The sequence below is a fragment of the Engraulis encrasicolus genome, chromosome 22, assembly GCF_034702125.1.
Source record: "Engraulis encrasicolus isolate BLACKSEA-1 chromosome 22, IST_EnEncr_1.0, whole genome shotgun sequence".
In the NCBI taxonomy this organism is placed as follows: domain Eukaryota; kingdom Metazoa; phylum Chordata; class Actinopteri; order Clupeiformes; family Engraulidae; genus Engraulis; species Engraulis encrasicolus.
In genome coordinates, this window is record NC_085878.1 from 50410735 (window position 1) to 50429160 (window position 18426).

At 41.2% G+C, this 18426-nt stretch overlaps 1 protein-coding gene across 1 annotated transcript in view; it reads left to right on the forward strand.

Annotated features, from left to right (window-relative positions):
* The first annotated feature begins 6523 nt into the window (after window positions 1-6523).
* The window catches only part of egf (epidermal growth factor), a 43304-nt gene continuing 31401 nt past the window's right edge, over window positions 6524-18426 (forward strand). The window contains exons 1-7 of the mRNA XM_063188600.1: window positions 6524-6823; window positions 11026-11225; window positions 11368-11549; window positions 14143-14370; window positions 14775-14980; window positions 15708-15821; window positions 16636-16758. Coding sequence (XP_063044670.1) covers window positions 6679-6823; window positions 11026-11225; window positions 11368-11549; window positions 14143-14370; window positions 14775-14980; window positions 15708-15821; window positions 16636-16758 — 1198 coding nt within the window. The 5' untranslated portion in view covers window positions 6524-6678. The remainder of the gene's footprint in view (window positions 6824-11025; window positions 11226-11367; window positions 11550-14142; window positions 14371-14774; window positions 14981-15707; window positions 15822-16635; window positions 16759-18426) is intronic.

Consider the following 18426-nt stretch of genomic DNA (forward strand, 5'->3'; position numbering starts at 1 on the left):
ACTAGCAAAATAGCATGGATTTCATGCAGAAACCTTGAGTTTGGATCTCGCAAAAGAAATATCTTTTTCAATGATCTGTGACAACATCCTTGTGTCAAATCGGGAGGGAAAGTGGAAAACAGCGATCCTAGCAGTTACGTTCCAAGCACCAGGGTGATCCTATTGAAACTCCCATAGACGAGTTTTTTAAAAAAATCCCACAAATATGACGCTGAACTTGCACACCAGACACGTTTCAGCTTACACAATATATTGATGAACTATTACCTGTGAAAATCTGTGAACCTGTGAAGAGTAATTTTTTGCCCTTTTAAGAAAAATAGAAATTGTGCCAATCTGGTCAGAAACGGAACAGCTCCCAGCATGCTGTGCTTCATGTCTCATTGACAACACAGAGAAACAAATGAATGCAATTTCTTCGAGTTTCTTCACATTCTTGTAATCCTGTGAGTTCCATATTGGCGTCTTATTGCACATATATACACTTGATTAGTTTGGTTTGGTTTTAGCTTCTCAAGTAGATATGATGGCTTCTGTGGTGACGAGTAACCACCCCTCTGGCTCATGTTTAGCTATGCTAATTTGGCTATGCTAATTACATGGAGTAAACACGTCACACATGCGAGTCAGTGTAGTTCTGTATTAGCTTTTTTAAGAATATTAAAATCAGTTCAGATCAGTTAAAAACCGAACATTTTACCACCTGAATCGATCAAACGGGTCAACATGCACATTATATGACAGTCTCTACTCCTACTTCGTCATCAGGGCCGAGAGGTAATTTTAAAACAAGGAAAAAACCCATTTGATGCAGAGGCTTGGAACGTTGCCAGCAGGGGGCGATGAGATTACTTTCCCTCCCTATAGTATGTATGGATCACATAACATGCTAAGTCAGGCTGTAGCATCTGGCTTGACCCGAAATCTCTTCAATTCAGAAATCCATTCACAAAACCAAACTTGCAACCACCACGTTTGACTAATACGGCATGCCAGGTTTTGCATCTAGTGAACTACCTGGAGAAGAAGACTGGTGTTTGTGCTACGCCCGTGTGAAGGGTGTAGTGTACTGTTTCTCACACTACACTGTCAAAGGGGGGTCTTGGGAAGGCCCATTCAACATGAACTGGAGATCTCACATCATTCTATAAAGCTGTATAATAATTAGACAGCATAATTAATAATACCACACAGAGTATTATTATTATTATTAATATTATTAGGCTCTCTGTGCTGTTTTCATAATCTTTAACGTCGTGCTGCTGGGTGGCATGTGGTTGGGGGGGGGGGGTATTTACAGTAATAAAAGGTTGAGCACCACTGGTGTAGTGTGTGGTGACATCATCACACTTCCAGATGCACGTTGTGTCGAGTAAACTGGCGTCTTTTAGTACGTACGGCCATTAGAATCAGCCCTGAATGTTTATCTGGTGACCCACATGAAGAAGCAAGCACCACTGAGGCACCAGTTTGGCATTTGACCCCAGTCTGACCAACAGGCAGCAGCATGACTTTAAGTGTGAGACTGACTCTCTCTTTCTCTCTCTCTCTATTTCTCTATCTGTTTGTGTGATGTCAGAATACCTAGAACAGCATGGTCCCCATAGCATAAAGAGGAGCATTGTCGCAGCCTGATGTCCCCACGTCAGCCAAACAATGAAGAGCTTCTGGACTTGAGAATTCTTCTGCTGTTACTTTGGAATCTCACGATACACACGCATGCACGCAGGAACGCATGCACGCAGGCACGCACACACACAGACACGCAGGCATGCACGCACGCACGCACGCACACACACACACACACACACACACACACACACACACACACACACACACACACACGCACACACACACACACACACATGCAGTATCATTCTTTTAATTAGCATTCCGGATGGAAGAGGATGTTGGTCTGACGTGGGCAACAGTGAGTCAGCAGAGCTATCCTTATTATAGGCTAGCACAAATACTGGTCATCCTGGTGATGGACAGATGGATCTATCTACCTATCTACCTATCTACCTATCTATCTATCTATCTATCTATCTATCTATCTATCTATCTATCTATCTATCTATCTATCTATCTATCTATCTGGGTAGATGACAGATAGGCAGCAAAAAACATTTTTTTTCACAAAACATTGTTTATGAGGGGAAAAAGTATATGTCTACGTAGTGCAGCAATTAATCTTTCAAAAAATCCAAGTGGTCACAATGTTGGTCTATTAATTGATTATTTATTTACGTTGATAAAGCAATTTGCTGAAAATATGTCCTTTGGTGTGACGTTAAGAAATATATATATATATTAAGTAATGTAGAAATGGCTTGATGGAGTTTTATGAACATTGTTACACTCTTCATATTTATTGCAATTTTTTAAAGTCTTAATTTAATGAGAAATTACCATTTAAGTATTTTTTTCCACTAGAGGTGAGCTTATTAGAATCCTTCGAAGAAATACAGGGATATCTTTCTTTTTAAAAATTGTATGAATTTCAGGGATGATAATTTGTTCCTCCCTAATGCAATATTCAGTGTTTATCAAACATATTGTTAAGCTCAAACAAATATTTGAGCGTTTAAAAAATGTCACACCGTAGGACATTCATGTCACACTAAAGGACAGAAATGCAAAACTGAGCCAGAAACAAATGTATCAACATGATTATTTTGTCTTTTGATCATAATGTAATGTTGTAGTCAATATGGACCTACACTTTACACTTATAAGTCTTTGAGTAGATAGATTATCAGCCTATCGTAACACTTAATGACAGCCATGCGGTCATTAAATGTAACCTGCAGAGCTCATAAGACTCATACTGAAGTGTGACCTTGGCATGACCATCACACCTCACCCTCTTTGTAGGTATGCTATGACTGTCGCACCTGTGATATGTAGTGGCCAGTGCCTGTTTGGTATCTCAAGCTGGACAGCACATTTATGCTATATATTGAGCTCTCCACAGCATACTTTATTCATCTATACTTCTCTATACTCTCTCACTCATCTTTCCTTCACTGTTACCATTATATTTTATGGTTTCAAAGCACCATTAATGACATTTTATATCCTTTGACAGTATCTAAAATCAACAGCAAATATTCATCAACAATGCATCAAAGTATAAATTCCAATGGCCAATAAAGGAATAAGTAATTTGAATACACAATATTTATCTAGTCAAACAACAAAACAAACAAAAAATTACTACCAGTTGTTTTAAAAGCTATTTCTCAGATATCTAGTCCTTTGGTGTGACCTGTTTTTCCTTTGGTGTGATACTCCAAAGTGTCACACCATAGGACTTTTACCATCACACCATAGGACTTTTGAGCTTTTGAGTTAATTTAAAGCCGTGTTGTTGCCAACTGAAATACAATTTCACCTTTAGTAAGATGCATTTGCATACATCTACATAAGGAAAAAATATAAAAAACTATACAGTATTGATAGTCTCCACTCAATTTAATTATATCTCAATGATGATACCAATACAGATTCCCAATACTATTTTCAAGCAATATAACAAGTTAATCACAGATTTTTTTTGTGGAATGGGAAAAGACCAAGAATTAAGCTTCAAAAACTATTTGCCTCACGATATGTTGGTGGAATGGCCCTCCCAAATGTGGAATTATATAATATTGCCTTTGAGATGAATAAAATGGCAAGGCATTGGGGTACCGGTGGTTCCCAGCCAGGGTGGGTCAAAATTGAAGAAGGACTTGTGTGCCCATCTGGTATGGTGGAATACATGTCACAGAAAACACAGGCAAAGGAGGCTAATTTAATCCTGGATCATTCACGATGGGCATGGACGAGGGTGCATAAAATGTTGGGGATTTCACAATATAAACAAAGCTACTCTTCTTTATGGAGTAGCCCCTCCATCTGTATTGGTAAAAAGGTATTTCTATGGCCAACTTGGTTAGAGAAGGGTATACGTACTGTCCAAGATCTATATAGAGATCAAACATTCATGTCTTTTGAGGAACTTAAACAACAATATAACTTAACTGACAAAGGGGATTTCTGGAGGTATCTACAGTTGAGAAGTTCAGTAGGAGCTGTTTTTGGCTTAAGAAGAGAGAACAAAGAAGAAAATGTGATGCAGGAGTTTTTTAATGCTCCACCTATTATACACTTACACTCTGCCTCTGTTTTCTATAACAAAATGTCAAAAATTCAAACAAAAATGTGCAAAAAATTGAATTGAATGTCATTTGTATGTATTTGTGTTGTTGTTATAAAAGCAAAATAAAAAAAATCTTTAATGGCAAATATATATATATATATACACTATTGGCAAAATGTATTTTATGGCTGTCACACCAAAGGACTACAAAACTAATACATCTTGTGGTAGCAAAACATAATTGATTAATTGAAGAACTCTGAGAGAAAAACCTAAAATCCAAAATCCACCCTTGCCATTGACTTCTTACGGGTCTAAAGTCACAATTTATGTACAGCTGGAGCTTCAACAATACATAATTATCCACAGAATTACCCCAAAACGTGATGTCACACCACAGGACATTGCTTTCTGTGACAATGTTTCATAAGTCCATACGGTCTCAGAAAAACAGGGGGAAAATTAACCATTGCCACTTGCTAAAATAGACACCTTGAAAAACATGCCAGAGTTGTTTAGACAAATGACTGAGCTTTGATTATTTATGAAAAAATGTTTTAATATTGAGAACCGGGCTTGTGACAGTCACACCATAGGAAAAATGTGACATTTGACTCAAAATTAAGTATAGGCCTACTTATTTAAACTCTGCATTTATTACACATTACTTTTTCACAACATAGACACTAGTTTAATCATTTAAAACATTGACAATTTTGAAAGCATGACTTAACTTAATTTTAAGAGCCTGTGACAGCAAAATGTACACGTCACGTCATCTACCTATCTACCTATCTATCTATCTATCTATCTATCTATCTATCTATCTATCTATCTATCTATCTATCTATCTATCTATCTATCTATCTATCTATCTCAATTTCTCCCACAGTCTTCTTTTCTCCACTATAACCCAATGTAAATGCAACCTTCTCTCGATAGACCATAGAGGAAAAAGATACGTCAATACCGGAATCTTCATTGTCAAACTTTTTGGCAAAGCAACATAGGCCTGTATGTGGCATAAGTTAATTTAGATCAAAATTGTCTCACGCTCTAATTTTTTCCACCCACCCTTCAACTCTTTTCTCATGCTGAAGTCTGGTCTGTTCAGTCTGGCCAAAACACACCCATTTCAAGGGGGTTTTGAAGAAAAGAGGTGCAACCCACGTATCTATTGCATACATGCACGCACACATGCACGCATGCGCGAGAGCACACATGCATGCACAACAATCACACACACACACACACACACACACACACACACACACACACACACACACACACACACACACACACACACACACACACACACACACACACACACACACACACACACACTCAAACATGAGGTCCCTCTCAAACATACACACTCACAGTAGAAAGGAGGAAATAGGAATAATAATAATGATAATAACAATAATAATACAAATAAAAAATAAAAATAAAAATAATACAATAGTAAAAACTATTTGTATAGCACAATTTCATACAGGACAAGCAGCTTAAGGAAAACAATGTGTGTAATCGAGACAGAGTGACAGACGTAGACAAACAGACAAAAAAGACAAACAGACGGATGGATGGATGGACGGACGGACAAACAGACAGACAGACAGACAGACAGTCAGAGTGTGTATGTGGGTGAGAGAGCTAGCAGCAACAGGAGAAAGCCTAAGGCTCGCGGAGTGTGTGAGATTCACCACGGGGGTGTCCGGAATTTCATACTTTACTCCCAAAACACAGATGGGACCATGAGGCTGGTAGAAAGAGCATTCACAGACAGTGTGTGCGTGTGTGTGCGTGCGTGTGCCTTCGTGTGTGTGTGTGTGTGTGTGTGTGTGTGTGTGTGTGTGTGTGTGTGTGTGTGTGTGTGTGTGTGTGTGTGTGTGTGTGTGTGTGTGTGTGTGTGTGTTTGTGTGTGTGTGTGCGTGTGAGAGAGAGTGTGTGTGTGTGTGAAAAGTTTGTGTATGTGTGTATCAGAGAGAGAGGATAGAGAGAGGAGAGAGAGAGAGAGAGAGAGAGAGAGAGAGAGAGAGAGAGAGAGAGAGAGAGTGGAGGCGAGGGAGGGAGGGAGAGGGGGGGAGAGAGTATGTGTGTGAGAGAGAAACAAAGAGGGAGGGGTGGGAGGGGTGTGTGTGTGTGTGTGTTTATGTGTGTGTGTTTGCTGACTGGTGGGACGGCCATAGACGGACAGGCTGCTTCACTTCCCTGCTAGTCTCCTCCTGAGCCGGACCTCACGTCTCCTCTCTTGATTGTGGAATATACACAAAAAGCGACTCAACATCTACTCGGACCTGCTTTGACATCCACACTTGTGTATGTGTGTGCGCATCTAGTGTTTTGTGTGTCACACACACACACACACACACGCATGTTTTCGGGTGCGTGTGTGTGCGCGTGCATGTGCGGGGTGGTCGCCGAACGGAGGATGCGGGCCAGGTGTGCGGGCTGGCGCTGGCGGGCGCGAGTGTGAGCCTTTCGCTACGCTGCCCCCGGGTGCGAGTGTGTGTGCCACAGACGAGGGCATGAGATTGGGCACGGGCACTGCCACCCTGCTGCTGCTGCTGCTGCTGCTGGGGTGGGTGGCCGTGGCAACAACAGAACTCACAGCACCACTCAAAGAATGCTGGGAGACACGGCCATGGAAAAAGGGCAACTGGAGCTGCTTTGGTGAGTCTGTGTGTGTGTGTGTGTGTGTGTGTGTGTGTGTGTGTGTGTGTGTGTGTGTGTGTGTGTGTGTGTGTGTGTGTGTGTGTGTGTGTGTGTGTGTGTGTAGGTGAGTAAAAGTTTTTTTTGATACATCCATGGTTGTGTTTACTGTATGTTTGTGGATGCATGCTTGTGAAATATTTCTGCCATATAGGTCTACTGTAGCTAAAGATTCACCTTTTTTGTTGGTTGTATGTGTTTGTTTATGAGTGTGTGTTTGTGTGCGCATTGTTTGCGTGCGTGTGTGAGTGAGTGCACATGTGTGTGAGATACTTCGACTATTTTCTTTCATCTTGCTCATTGCCCTCTGTAACACAATGGTGCTGTGTGGACCAGTATGACTTGGGATCACATGTAACGTTGTCACTGGGGTTTGACTCAACCATACACAACATATTTAGAGCAACATTCAGACACGTAACACATTGCAGATGCCAACATGAACTTTTGCCTTGCACTAAATGACAAACAAATGAGAATGGCTACTGTAATATTCATTTTGCCATGCATGCTTTCCTCCTCCCTTTTTACTTTTTAATTTAGAATAATCAATGACCTAATACCTAATGCCTGAGAAAAAAAAATCCATCACCTATTGAACTGATATTATTTGAAAGGCATCATGTAAACATTAATTTCACCGTTTAGTGGCTTCTGCTCTTTGCATTCATATACAGTATTTTAGATTTTTTAGTCTTATGTTATTGTGTTTCATTATAATAGCCTAAAGTTGTGCTGTTGGACTCTCAGAGCCACCATAATAGTCATCTTTAACATTGGGCCTGTCTGGGCTTGCAAATATGGGGTCTTTGAAGCATCTCTTCCAGGTAGTCTTACACAACATCACTCTCTCACACAAAACAGGGAGGTAACAGACTCACGCCATAGTGCGTGTGTCTCTCTCTCTCTCTCTCTCTCTCTCTCTCTCTCTCTCTCTCTCTCTCTCTCTCTCTCTCTCTCTCTCTGTGAATTGTGTATGACAGTACCTGTGTGTGTGCTTTAGGTAGTCCAGCTAGTAATTTCCTGAAATAATGTGTATGTGTGGAAAGAGTAACACAAATACCTGTAGGCACGCACGTTCGCGCACGCACGCACCATTTCTACAGCCTTAACCTGGACATACCATAGATTTTAACATCACTTTATATTGACAATCAAAAGGAGCTCAGTGGTCAGTTCAGGCTGGGGATGGAAGCCCTATTGTGTTGGGGTTTCCAGAGATAGCAAATCTTTGCGTTGCCCCCTGCAGAGGTAATGGCAACCCAGATACTTCAAACCAGCTACATTTGATAAACTCCTCGTCTGAATGGGTCGTTTCCTTGCAGAGTTGGAGTCTGTCTCCCCCTGCCCAGCAGTTCTCGGGGTCATCTGTGACTTGAGACACTAATGGAAGCCATTCTGCCACCATGGAGCTTTGTGGTTGTCCTTGTCACCAGTAGTTTATTTCCTCCTATTATCACTGCTTCTTTCCCCCCAGACCGACATGTCTGTGGAAGAAAAGATTTGATTAATTGTAAGGCAGAGGGCACAGTCTCTCCTTGTTCAAACATTCCTGCTCTTGGTCAATCACTTGCCATAGGCACCAGCTGAGTGGTAGGCTTTGCTCCTGAGAAGATTGTAAGGCTTTATTAGCATATACGTAAGCTCCTTTTGGGGAGAAGACCTGTAGCCTGCATTGCTTAGTTTCCTAGACAGTCAACTATATGAAGCACTGCCACTCCCCTACTATTGGTGATGTTGTGAGAGTCACAGCACAGAACTACCAAAAAATCCAGTATCAAAACCACAGAAAATGATGTATGTGAAAGCCTTACTCCTATAGCCAAACTGTTCTGATTTGAGTGTGTACATTAAATCTGTGACATATTTGACATAAGTAAGACAAGTAAATGTACAAGGTCTGATCATAGAAATTAGTATGCTAAGAATCAGTGTTTAAAGCAAAACAAAATTAATGTCATGGTCGGAGATATCCATGTAATTAAATGTTTCCGGATTCTATTTATGCATGTCTGATTGGCCATGACATTGACCTTTCTCCTCCCACACCTCGGGTGGGTTTTAGCAAGGCAGTGGTTGCCAAGATATATTCACGCTCCTTGTAATGGGCTGCATAGTGAGAATGACACTTGATCATTAATATCCCTCGCGCTGAATGCAATCATGTACAAAAGGCCCATTGTGGGGTTCTGTGTGAAAAGGCACAAAGTTAAGCCAGCAAATGAAATGTTACTGCCCTCGTTTTCCCAAGACCCTCTTGTTGAGGCTTGCTGATGTCAGACAGACCCATTCATTATTCTGATAGATCCCAAACCATCATCCTTTGTGTTGTGAGGTCTGTGTCACGGTGGTGCATTGGTTTACATTAATATGAATCACAGTAGGCTATCAATGTATTGAAACCAATTTGCATACAGGGATAGGAGTGGTATTGTCCCATCGCTCACTTCCCTTACGAAAATGAAGCATGGTACAGTAAATCATGGTTTTTGTGTTTTTTTTAGGATGGTTAATGACTATGGTCCAATCATGGTTTGACTATGGTTTAACTATGACCATGGTTTTACTCTGCCAGAGCCAATCACTGTGCCACGAGCCTATTCACGTTGTTATTGTTTGTTGCTACAAACATAGGGCTACATTCTGTGAAATTATACCCAGAGACTAAATTGATATACTGATGTGGACTGATGTGTGCTTTGATTTTGAACTACAATTTGATTATAATGCTAAACACATCACAACAGTGCATGCACATCCAAATATGAATTTAAGGTACATCTTGAAGTTTGTTGTTTCAGCAGAAGCACATGCAGCAGCCACTATGACGCAAATTGCATAAAATGATGTGTCAAAATCAACAATCAACGTCGAAAAATCCCAACCTGACATTGAATCACAGGCAATTTGTCCAGAGTTTAAGGTCGGGATCTCGGGATTCCTGAGAAAATGAAGGCACTACAAGAGAGCAACTAGGTCAGGTACCACAGCTATAGACTAGGTCGGATAAGGGGCCAACCAAAGAGCCAATCAGAAGAGCGATGAAATCATAATAACATTACATTACATTGCATTTGGCAGTCACTTTAAAACCAAACCGACTTTCTAAAGAGGACATAATCATAGCCAACATCGCTTGCAGATACAAAGTGCACAGGAAATATACAGAACAACAAGTGCAGATGCAAAGAAGGGTAACTTTTTTTAAGAAGGCTACACACACACACACACATACACATCATGTCAAGAGTCTGGCCTGGGGCTAGGGCAGCTCAAACATTAGTCCAGTAGATACTCACGAAAGAGGACAGTCTTTACTTGCTTCTTGGAGGCTGCAAGAGATGTGCTTAGTCTTGCAGCTTCTGGGAGACCGTTCCACCACTTGGGTACAACAACGGAGAACAGTCTTGACTTGGAGTACCTAGAGCGACTGGATGGCTGAGCCAGACGGCTTGTGATGGAGGAGCGCAGTTCTCCTCCAGTAACACAAGGGGTGCATCCCAATATGTGACCTTGCCTCCTCCACTTGCCTCCTCCACTTGCTTCTCGTCATGATGACATCACTGACAACAGCATTATATTTCCATATCTTGCAAAAGCTCAATTGTAAAGTCTTTTTCTCATTTGCAATTGGGATGGTGAATGAAAAACAGTCCCTCAAAAGTTGTTGTGGCGAGGCTGACAGCTGGGAAACTTTATCGTTTTCTCCACGGAGGAGGGGCCAGGAGGCGGGACGAGGAGACAAGCACAAGTGGAGGAGGCAAGGACACATATTGGGATGCACTCAAGGCTTTAGTAAGTCCTCCTTCAGATAAGCTGGGACCGTTCCTGCGATGGTTTTGTAGGCAAGGGTCAAGGCCTTGTGCTTGATCCGGGCGGCGATCGTTAGCCAGTGCAACTCAATAAATAGAGGAGTAACATCGGTCCTTTGGGGATGATTGAATATCAACCGTGCCACTGCATTCTGGACCATCTGCAGTGGTTTTAGCACACAAGCAGGTAGACCTGTCATGAGTGAGTTGCAGTATGTATGTGTGTGTGTGTGTGTGTGTGTGTGTGTGTGTGTGTGTGTGTGTGTGTGTGTGTGCGTGTGTGTGTGTGCATAAACAGCACACGTTTGTAAGTATGGCTTACTTGCTTTGTTTGAACTCAATGTACGGTAGCTCCCAAACCCTTCCTCATCTTTGGGTATGGGAATGCCATATTCCGGATGGACCTGGACGGACAGGCCCAGAAGCGGGTTGTAGCCAGAGCTGGAACATCAGCACTCCTGGACTTCCATATGCTGTCTGGAGCCATTTTCTGGGCCGATGGGAACACAGGCAGCATCAGCCGAGTAGACATGGACGGAACACAAAGACAAGTAAACTGTCTTAATAATAATGATCCACATGCAATTGATTTTCGAGACATTTAACCATTTAAACTTCTCTTTAAAATAACTATTTTGCAAGAATGAATATCTCTTTCACATTTCTCCTCCTTTTTTCTCACTGTCCTTCCAGAAGCTTCTTGTCTCAGAGAGAGGAATCTCGGGCTTAGCGGTGGACTGGATTCGCAGTGTTCTTCTTTGGACCAATCAGGAAATGGGAACCATTCACAGGGTCAAGCTAACTGGGAAAGGCCAGAGGACTGTTCTAAGGCATCTGTCCCAGCCAAGCAGAATAGTCCTGGATCCAAATGATGGGTAAGCAGATATACCTTTATACAGTACCTCTAATAAGAACCTGGCTATATCAGTTCTACAAACCCCAACTCCGATGAAGTTGGGACGTTTGGTAAACAGTGAATAAAATCAAAATGCTATCATTTTCAAAACATTCAATCTATTCATTAGATGGAGAATAGTGAAAAGACAACATATGAAGTGTTAAAACCGAGAAAAAATATTGTTTTGGGGGACATATGTACTCATTTCTAATTTGATAAATCCAACACGTCTCAAAAGAGTTGGGACGGGGATCAGTGAAATTTTGTAAACATCCAAATAAGATAAAACAACAAAGAAGAACATTTCAAAATGAATTGTACTGACGGACAATTTACGTGTCCAGGTATAAGATCATCACAGAGAGGCTGAGTGACTCAGAATTAAAGATGCAAAGGGAATAATTACCATAGTTATTACATACATTTTTGAATTCCCTTTGATTTACCAGGATTGAGTGTATATAAGACATATTTTTGTTAATAAAATCATTGTATAGGTTCATGACATCATGAAATATATATTGGCTGTAGTCTCACTCTAATTCCTGGAGTGCTAGAGCTATTGAAAATTGACCATATTAAGAATGCTTAATGCGTGCAAATGATACAGGGGTGTAACATTCTCCTAAGCACCTGAGCTCACTTGAAATAGACCCAGAAGACATGGGAAACAGTCCTTTGCTTACAGAAGTCAGCAGAAGTTGTAGAAGTCCATTCTTTTTGACAATAATAGAGCATGGCACATCCTGTGCTACAGTGAAAATGGACCATCCAACTTCTGTTAGTGCTAGCTTCAAAAGTCAGCCTCCATGATGGCATGCGGGTGCAGTAGTGCATTGGTTAAGATGTTCTCACTCCTCTGTACAGTTAAATACAGTGCTGAATGGTATAAATGGGTTTTAAACAGCATGAAAAGCCACTCATGCATTATATTTTGAAGGGAGATCTTCGATTACTGCCACATAGTAAGGTCAAATTGCATTCTCTACTATGTTTTAACAGTTTGGCTCCATCATAAGGACCAGCAGGTGATAAAATGGTGGGTTTTTGGTCAAGACCTGTCACACTGTAAGCACTACAGAGAGGAGAACATTGCAAAACATGACAAGGAATACACCCACCATTTAAGCTGGTGAAATCATGTCCAAGATAAGAATTAACACTGTTTTTTTATATAAAATCATCTCATCGGTTAATGTATTTAACTGTTAAATGTTGTCTTTTGTTTTGTTTTTAGTCTTCCTCGACATTTGCTGCCATTTATTGTCCCCGTCCCAACTCTTTTGAGACGTGTTGGATTTATCAAATTAGAAATGAGTACATATGTCCCCCAAAACAATATTTTTTCTCGGTTTTAACACTTGATATGTTGTCTTTTCACTATTCTCCATCTAATGAATAGATTGAATGTTTTGAAAATGATAGCATTTTGATTTTATTCACCGTTTTCCAAACGTCCCAACTTCATCGGAGTTGGGGTTTGTAGCCCAGCAGCATTGTCCTGCATCTGAGTGAGTGGTAAAGCAGAGGTTGAACCACGTCTAACTTGTATTTTTGATAATCATGGTGTTTGTGTTCCCATGCCTGCTTAACTCAAATGAAATGTGTTGACCCTCCGCAGCGATGGCTCAGTCATGCGCAGTACTATCTCATAACAGCAGTATCACCCATTTTCCCTCACTGAATCCACTCTGGTGTCAGCCATCTTGTTTGCCTCTCAGTTGCTATAAATGCTCTGTGCTGCAGACAGTCACATTCTTTCACATTCTTTAGAAATGGCTAGCACTTGGGTGCTACATCTGTGTGAGTGCTCCTCTCATACAAGCAGCAGGCCAGACGAGGTTCAGTCCTAACAAGTTTCAGTCAAAGGGCCTCTGTAAGCAGCGCAAGCTCTTAGCATGCAGGCGAGGGGGTCATTTTTGTTTCTGTTTCACAACATTTACTTATGCTGACAGCCTAAAACGGATTGCTTGTATGTAAACTTTGCGTCATCCTCTGACAATATTTTGGAAAACTAGCACTGAGATTGAAGGTGAAGAAATCACCAGATACTTCTTCCAATTAACCTGGACTCCGTTTCTCGATTCTTGTCGTTGCTAACCGTCTTAAGTCGGTCTTGAGTTGGTCGTAAGTTGCTCTTGAGTTGGTCTTAAGTTGGTCTTCAGTTGGTCTTTAGACGCAAGACCAACTTAAGAACAACTTAAGAACAACTTAAGACCAACTCAAGACCTTGGTTACAACGTTGGTCTTAAGAACGAACAAAATGGCTAACGTCGTTAGCAAAGGCACTGTCGAGAAACGACCCCCTGCTTAGCTTTTTTACTCGGAAAACCTAACCAAGCCCCCGCACTTGACATAGATGACTTGCCTTCAGCAAATCAACCTTTTATGTAGATGAGGTGACTGTTCATTAGGGTCGCTTGATTCAGGAAATGAGTGACTCAAATATGTGGAGTGGTTTTTACCACCTGAGGCTGCAATTGACAATACGACTTTATCCTCATTGTGAGTTGAGGGTTTTGATTCACCAGACATTCTCCAACCCTGAGGATATTCTTTATCTCGTGCAGGTTTATGTTCTGGCTGTCTGATGGCGTCACTCCAAGTATCCAGCGTGCCAACATGAATGGGGAAATGGGTACAACGGTTCTGAAGATTGCGGACCGGCTAGAGACATTGTCGATCAACATCTTAGAGCAACGACTGTTCTGGATACAGAAGGGCTTAGACAACCACAGTGCCATTGGCTCATGTGACTACAATGGGAATGCAATCAATGTCTTTAATCAGGCCTTACAGTACGTCAGTACATAACTATATTTGCCGCATGTTTTCTTTGCAATATGGTAATAGCCCATTTTTCTTAAAGATAGTACTGGTTGACTTAACATGAATGGTACACTTGTTTTGGTAAAATTTGTTTTTTTCTGCTGGAAAGTATTTGTCTCCTTACTGATTTCTTAATTTCTTGCACCTTTGTCTAAACTTAACTTGTTAATCAAACAAATTTAAATGTAGTAAATTACAAAGCTACATTATTGCTATAGTGTTTGAAAAAAACTTTGTTCCCTTTGTTAAATGATAAAGCAACTCTAATTAATCATATTATTGCCGACAACTACATTTCACAGCCATTCAGGCCTGCCTGCTACCAGGTTGCTAAGTAAAGTATGTGCTTCTTCTTCTTTGAATCCCTCTGTAGTTCAAAGACACCATGGATGGCTGTGTTCCTGGACTTTGTGTACATCTCAGAGGAGACATCGCAGAGCATTGTAAGACTGGACAAGGACACAGGGAGCACACCAGAGACCATCAATGTCAAACATCTTTTGCACCCTCTTGGAGATATCAAAGTCGTACATCCTCTGCAACAACCCGTGGAGCGGAAGATCATTCACTCCACCCCAGGTCAGTGCTTTGGCTCTTCTGTCAGTTTAGTACAGGTAATGCCTGGGTATTGGTAATGAGTTTGGCTACGTTTTGTTACAGTAGTTACAGTATTTTGGATAGACGGTTAATGGTGGGTATGTGTTTTTGGTGAAGACGTTTTACAATTAGACCTACTGTTTTTACTGTTGGAAAGGAAGAGATTATGTTTAATGTAGAATACTGTTTGCCCTGTAGTTGTACAGTATCATCAAACAGAAAAATGTGTATCCCTTCCACTTTCTTTCCTTTACGTACAGTATGTGTCGATATGCAGTGAGAGTGAATATATCAGCCTGCAATATAATATTGGCATTGGAAGCCCCGGTAACACTTTATAATATGGCTGCTTATAAAGCATTAAGAACACTCAGTAGATCATGCAGTAATGATGAACAAAACATTAATGAATGCTTGTAAATGATTGGAAAAATATTTTATATTTATCAAACATTTGCAAATTTGTTACAATGATGTTTGTTTGTAGATGAATAACAAATAACCCGTTAATAGGTTTGTAAAATCTTGAACATAGGCCTATTATTTGTAGATATTCTATAAAACATTAATAAAAAAATGGTTAACAATAAAAACATTTGTTAATGTTTTGTTCATCATTAGCTCATTATTTACTAAGTCTTCACAAGCAGACATTATTATAAAGTATTACAAAAACCCCTGATACACTTCAAACTGATGATGTTTCTAGGATGTGATGAGCACACGGGTGACTGTGTGAGGGTGTGCTCCGACCACGGAGAGGAGGGTCAGTGCCAGTGCAAAGATGGCTTCACCCTCAGTAAACATGGCAACATCTGTGAAGGTACGTTAGATTCTTTACTTCATCCTCCCATTTATCCCATGCCATGACAGAAATAGAGATACAATATAGGCTTGGTTTTGTGAGTCAGTGGTCAATACCTTGATCCACTGTACTAAAAACTAGGGATGTACAGGATCCAAGATCCGGTTCCGGATCCGGCAGGATAATAGGGTTTTTCAGACTATCCGGATCCGGTTCCAGGATCCAGGATCCGGTAGCCGAGGCTTGTCAGTCAAAATAGTTTGAGCCAACGTGATAAAAAGGGCCCACGTGTGTGAGTAGGCTATGTGTTTCAACCCTTTCGTAGGATCCGGTATCCGGTTCCGGATCCGGCAGGATCTTAAGCAGTGGATCCGGTATCCGGCAGGATCCTAAAAATCAGGATCTGGTGCATCTCTACTAAAAATACTGCTGAGGGAGCGCAACTCTGGCTGTCTAGTGTGTAATGTTGTGAGGGGGGAGCTGAGCTGCAGAGGGCTCCTTCGCTAATTTGAACTGGGCAAGGGCAAGTCATGGGCAAGCCTTAAACATTATGTCAATGTTATAAATGTTTTATGGTCATGAAAAGTTGACATTTTTTGGGCTGTCTTTACCATAACCAAATGTCACTTTATGACAACAATCATAAAATGTGCATGACATTGACTAATGCTTATCACACGTTTAATAATAATGTTTATGATCTCACTGCCTTATGACACTGTTATGACACTGTCATGTCGCAGGCCAGCGTCAAGTAAAGTGTAAGAAAGCTTTGCGTTTGCCTGCATGGGGCTCCTTCCCCTATTTAAACATTTTGTTTGCTGTATTTCAGATATTAACGAGTGTGCCCTCTGGAACCACGGCTGCTCTCTGGGCTGTGAAAATGTCCCAGGCTCCTACTTCTGCACGTGTCCCCGAGGCTACGTCCTGCTGCCGGACATGAGGACGTGTCATGGTGAGGCCTGTGACACTGTAATTTAAGATGAAGGAGTAAAATCTTAATCAATGACAATGACGAAGATAGATGGTGGCTGGTATGAATATTGCTTACACTGGAATTAGCCACAGTATACTTTGCTATTGGTGGGAGAGAGAGACAGAGGGAAATTGAGGGATGGGACATCATTTCTTTATCTTTCTTTATCCTCTTTAGATAGAGGTGTTTGCATTGCTAATTCTACTCATATCTAGTATCTATCTAATAATTCAAGTTCTATCTATATCTCTGTGACCTGCGCATCTCAAACTTGGAAGGTGACTTGGCAGTGGTAGCGCGGATTGCAGCGCAAAGTTTCACGCCGTTTGGACATAAAATAGTGAAGATATAAACATTTTCATGGAATCATGCACCCAGCATTGAAGCCGCTGGCAGGAACCTTACCTCTTTTGCGCCACGTCACAATGCCAAAGACAGCAGTTGTGTTAAAACCAGAACGAAACTGGACAGGGTGTGATGACGTCACGTCCCAGCGAGTATAAAAGGTCCTGCTGCACCAGTCCATCTAATAGAAATGTCTGTGAGCATCACAAACCTCTGACGGCATACCCGACGGTTTTTAGATTTATGTTTGATTTCGCTATTCAGTTTACATGCGCTGCGCTTAGTAACAAACAGCATCAACCACTGATAGAAACAGCCACGGGGAGACCTGGCGACACTACAGCGATTCCGTAGAAAAATCTATCTATCTGGCTATCTATGCACCCCAAACCTCTGACGGCGTAGGCTTTCAAGATTTATGTTTGATTTCGCTATTCAGTTTACTTGCATTTGAGCCAAATGAGAAATGTTTGTCTGCTCTATCTGTTCCACGCACAACTCCCGCACCACTCTGCAAATTGGAGGATGCAGGGCACCGCGGTTTGCAACAAAGTTTGTAAAGTCCGGGATAGATGTTAGTCAAACAAATTAGTTGGCTTTTGCTGTTCTGCAAGATAACCTAGCCTACACATAGCCTACAGAAGACAACATTCTTTTTTCAAGTCGGCTGCGTCACAAAGCTAAACACCTGACCTGCCGCACAAGAACTCCATGTATTTAAAGGGACACTGTGTGAGATTTTTAGCTGTTTATTTCCAGAATTCATGCTACCCATTCACTAATGTTACCTTTTTCATTAATACTTACCACCACCATCAAATTCTAAGTATTCATTATGACTGGAAAAATTGCACTTTTCTTACATGAAAAGGGGGATCTTCTCCATGGTCCGCCATTTTTAATTTCCTAAAATAGCCATTTTTAGCTGCAAAAATGACTGTGCTTGGACCATACTAGAAAATATTTGTTTATTACATAGTAAACTTTCATGTAAACATCAAATTTGGCAATAGGCAGCCCAGTTTCAATGAGCAGCATAGTTGCAGTATCCTTTTTGACCATTTCCTGCAGTGTCCCTTTAAAACTGATGTCATTTGTTAATCTCTAAACCGGCTCTCTCCCTCCATTCACAGTCTAGGCCTACCCTCCAATTTTGAGTTGAATTTCGAGTTCAAATGCGTTAAACGAGGTGCATCTTTCCAACAAGGGGAGTTTTAAAACGAGATGGTCACAATCGGAAAGCAATAGCCTACCTATGGCCGCAATTGACTGCGGATTTAGAATCAGTTGCGAGTAGGGCTG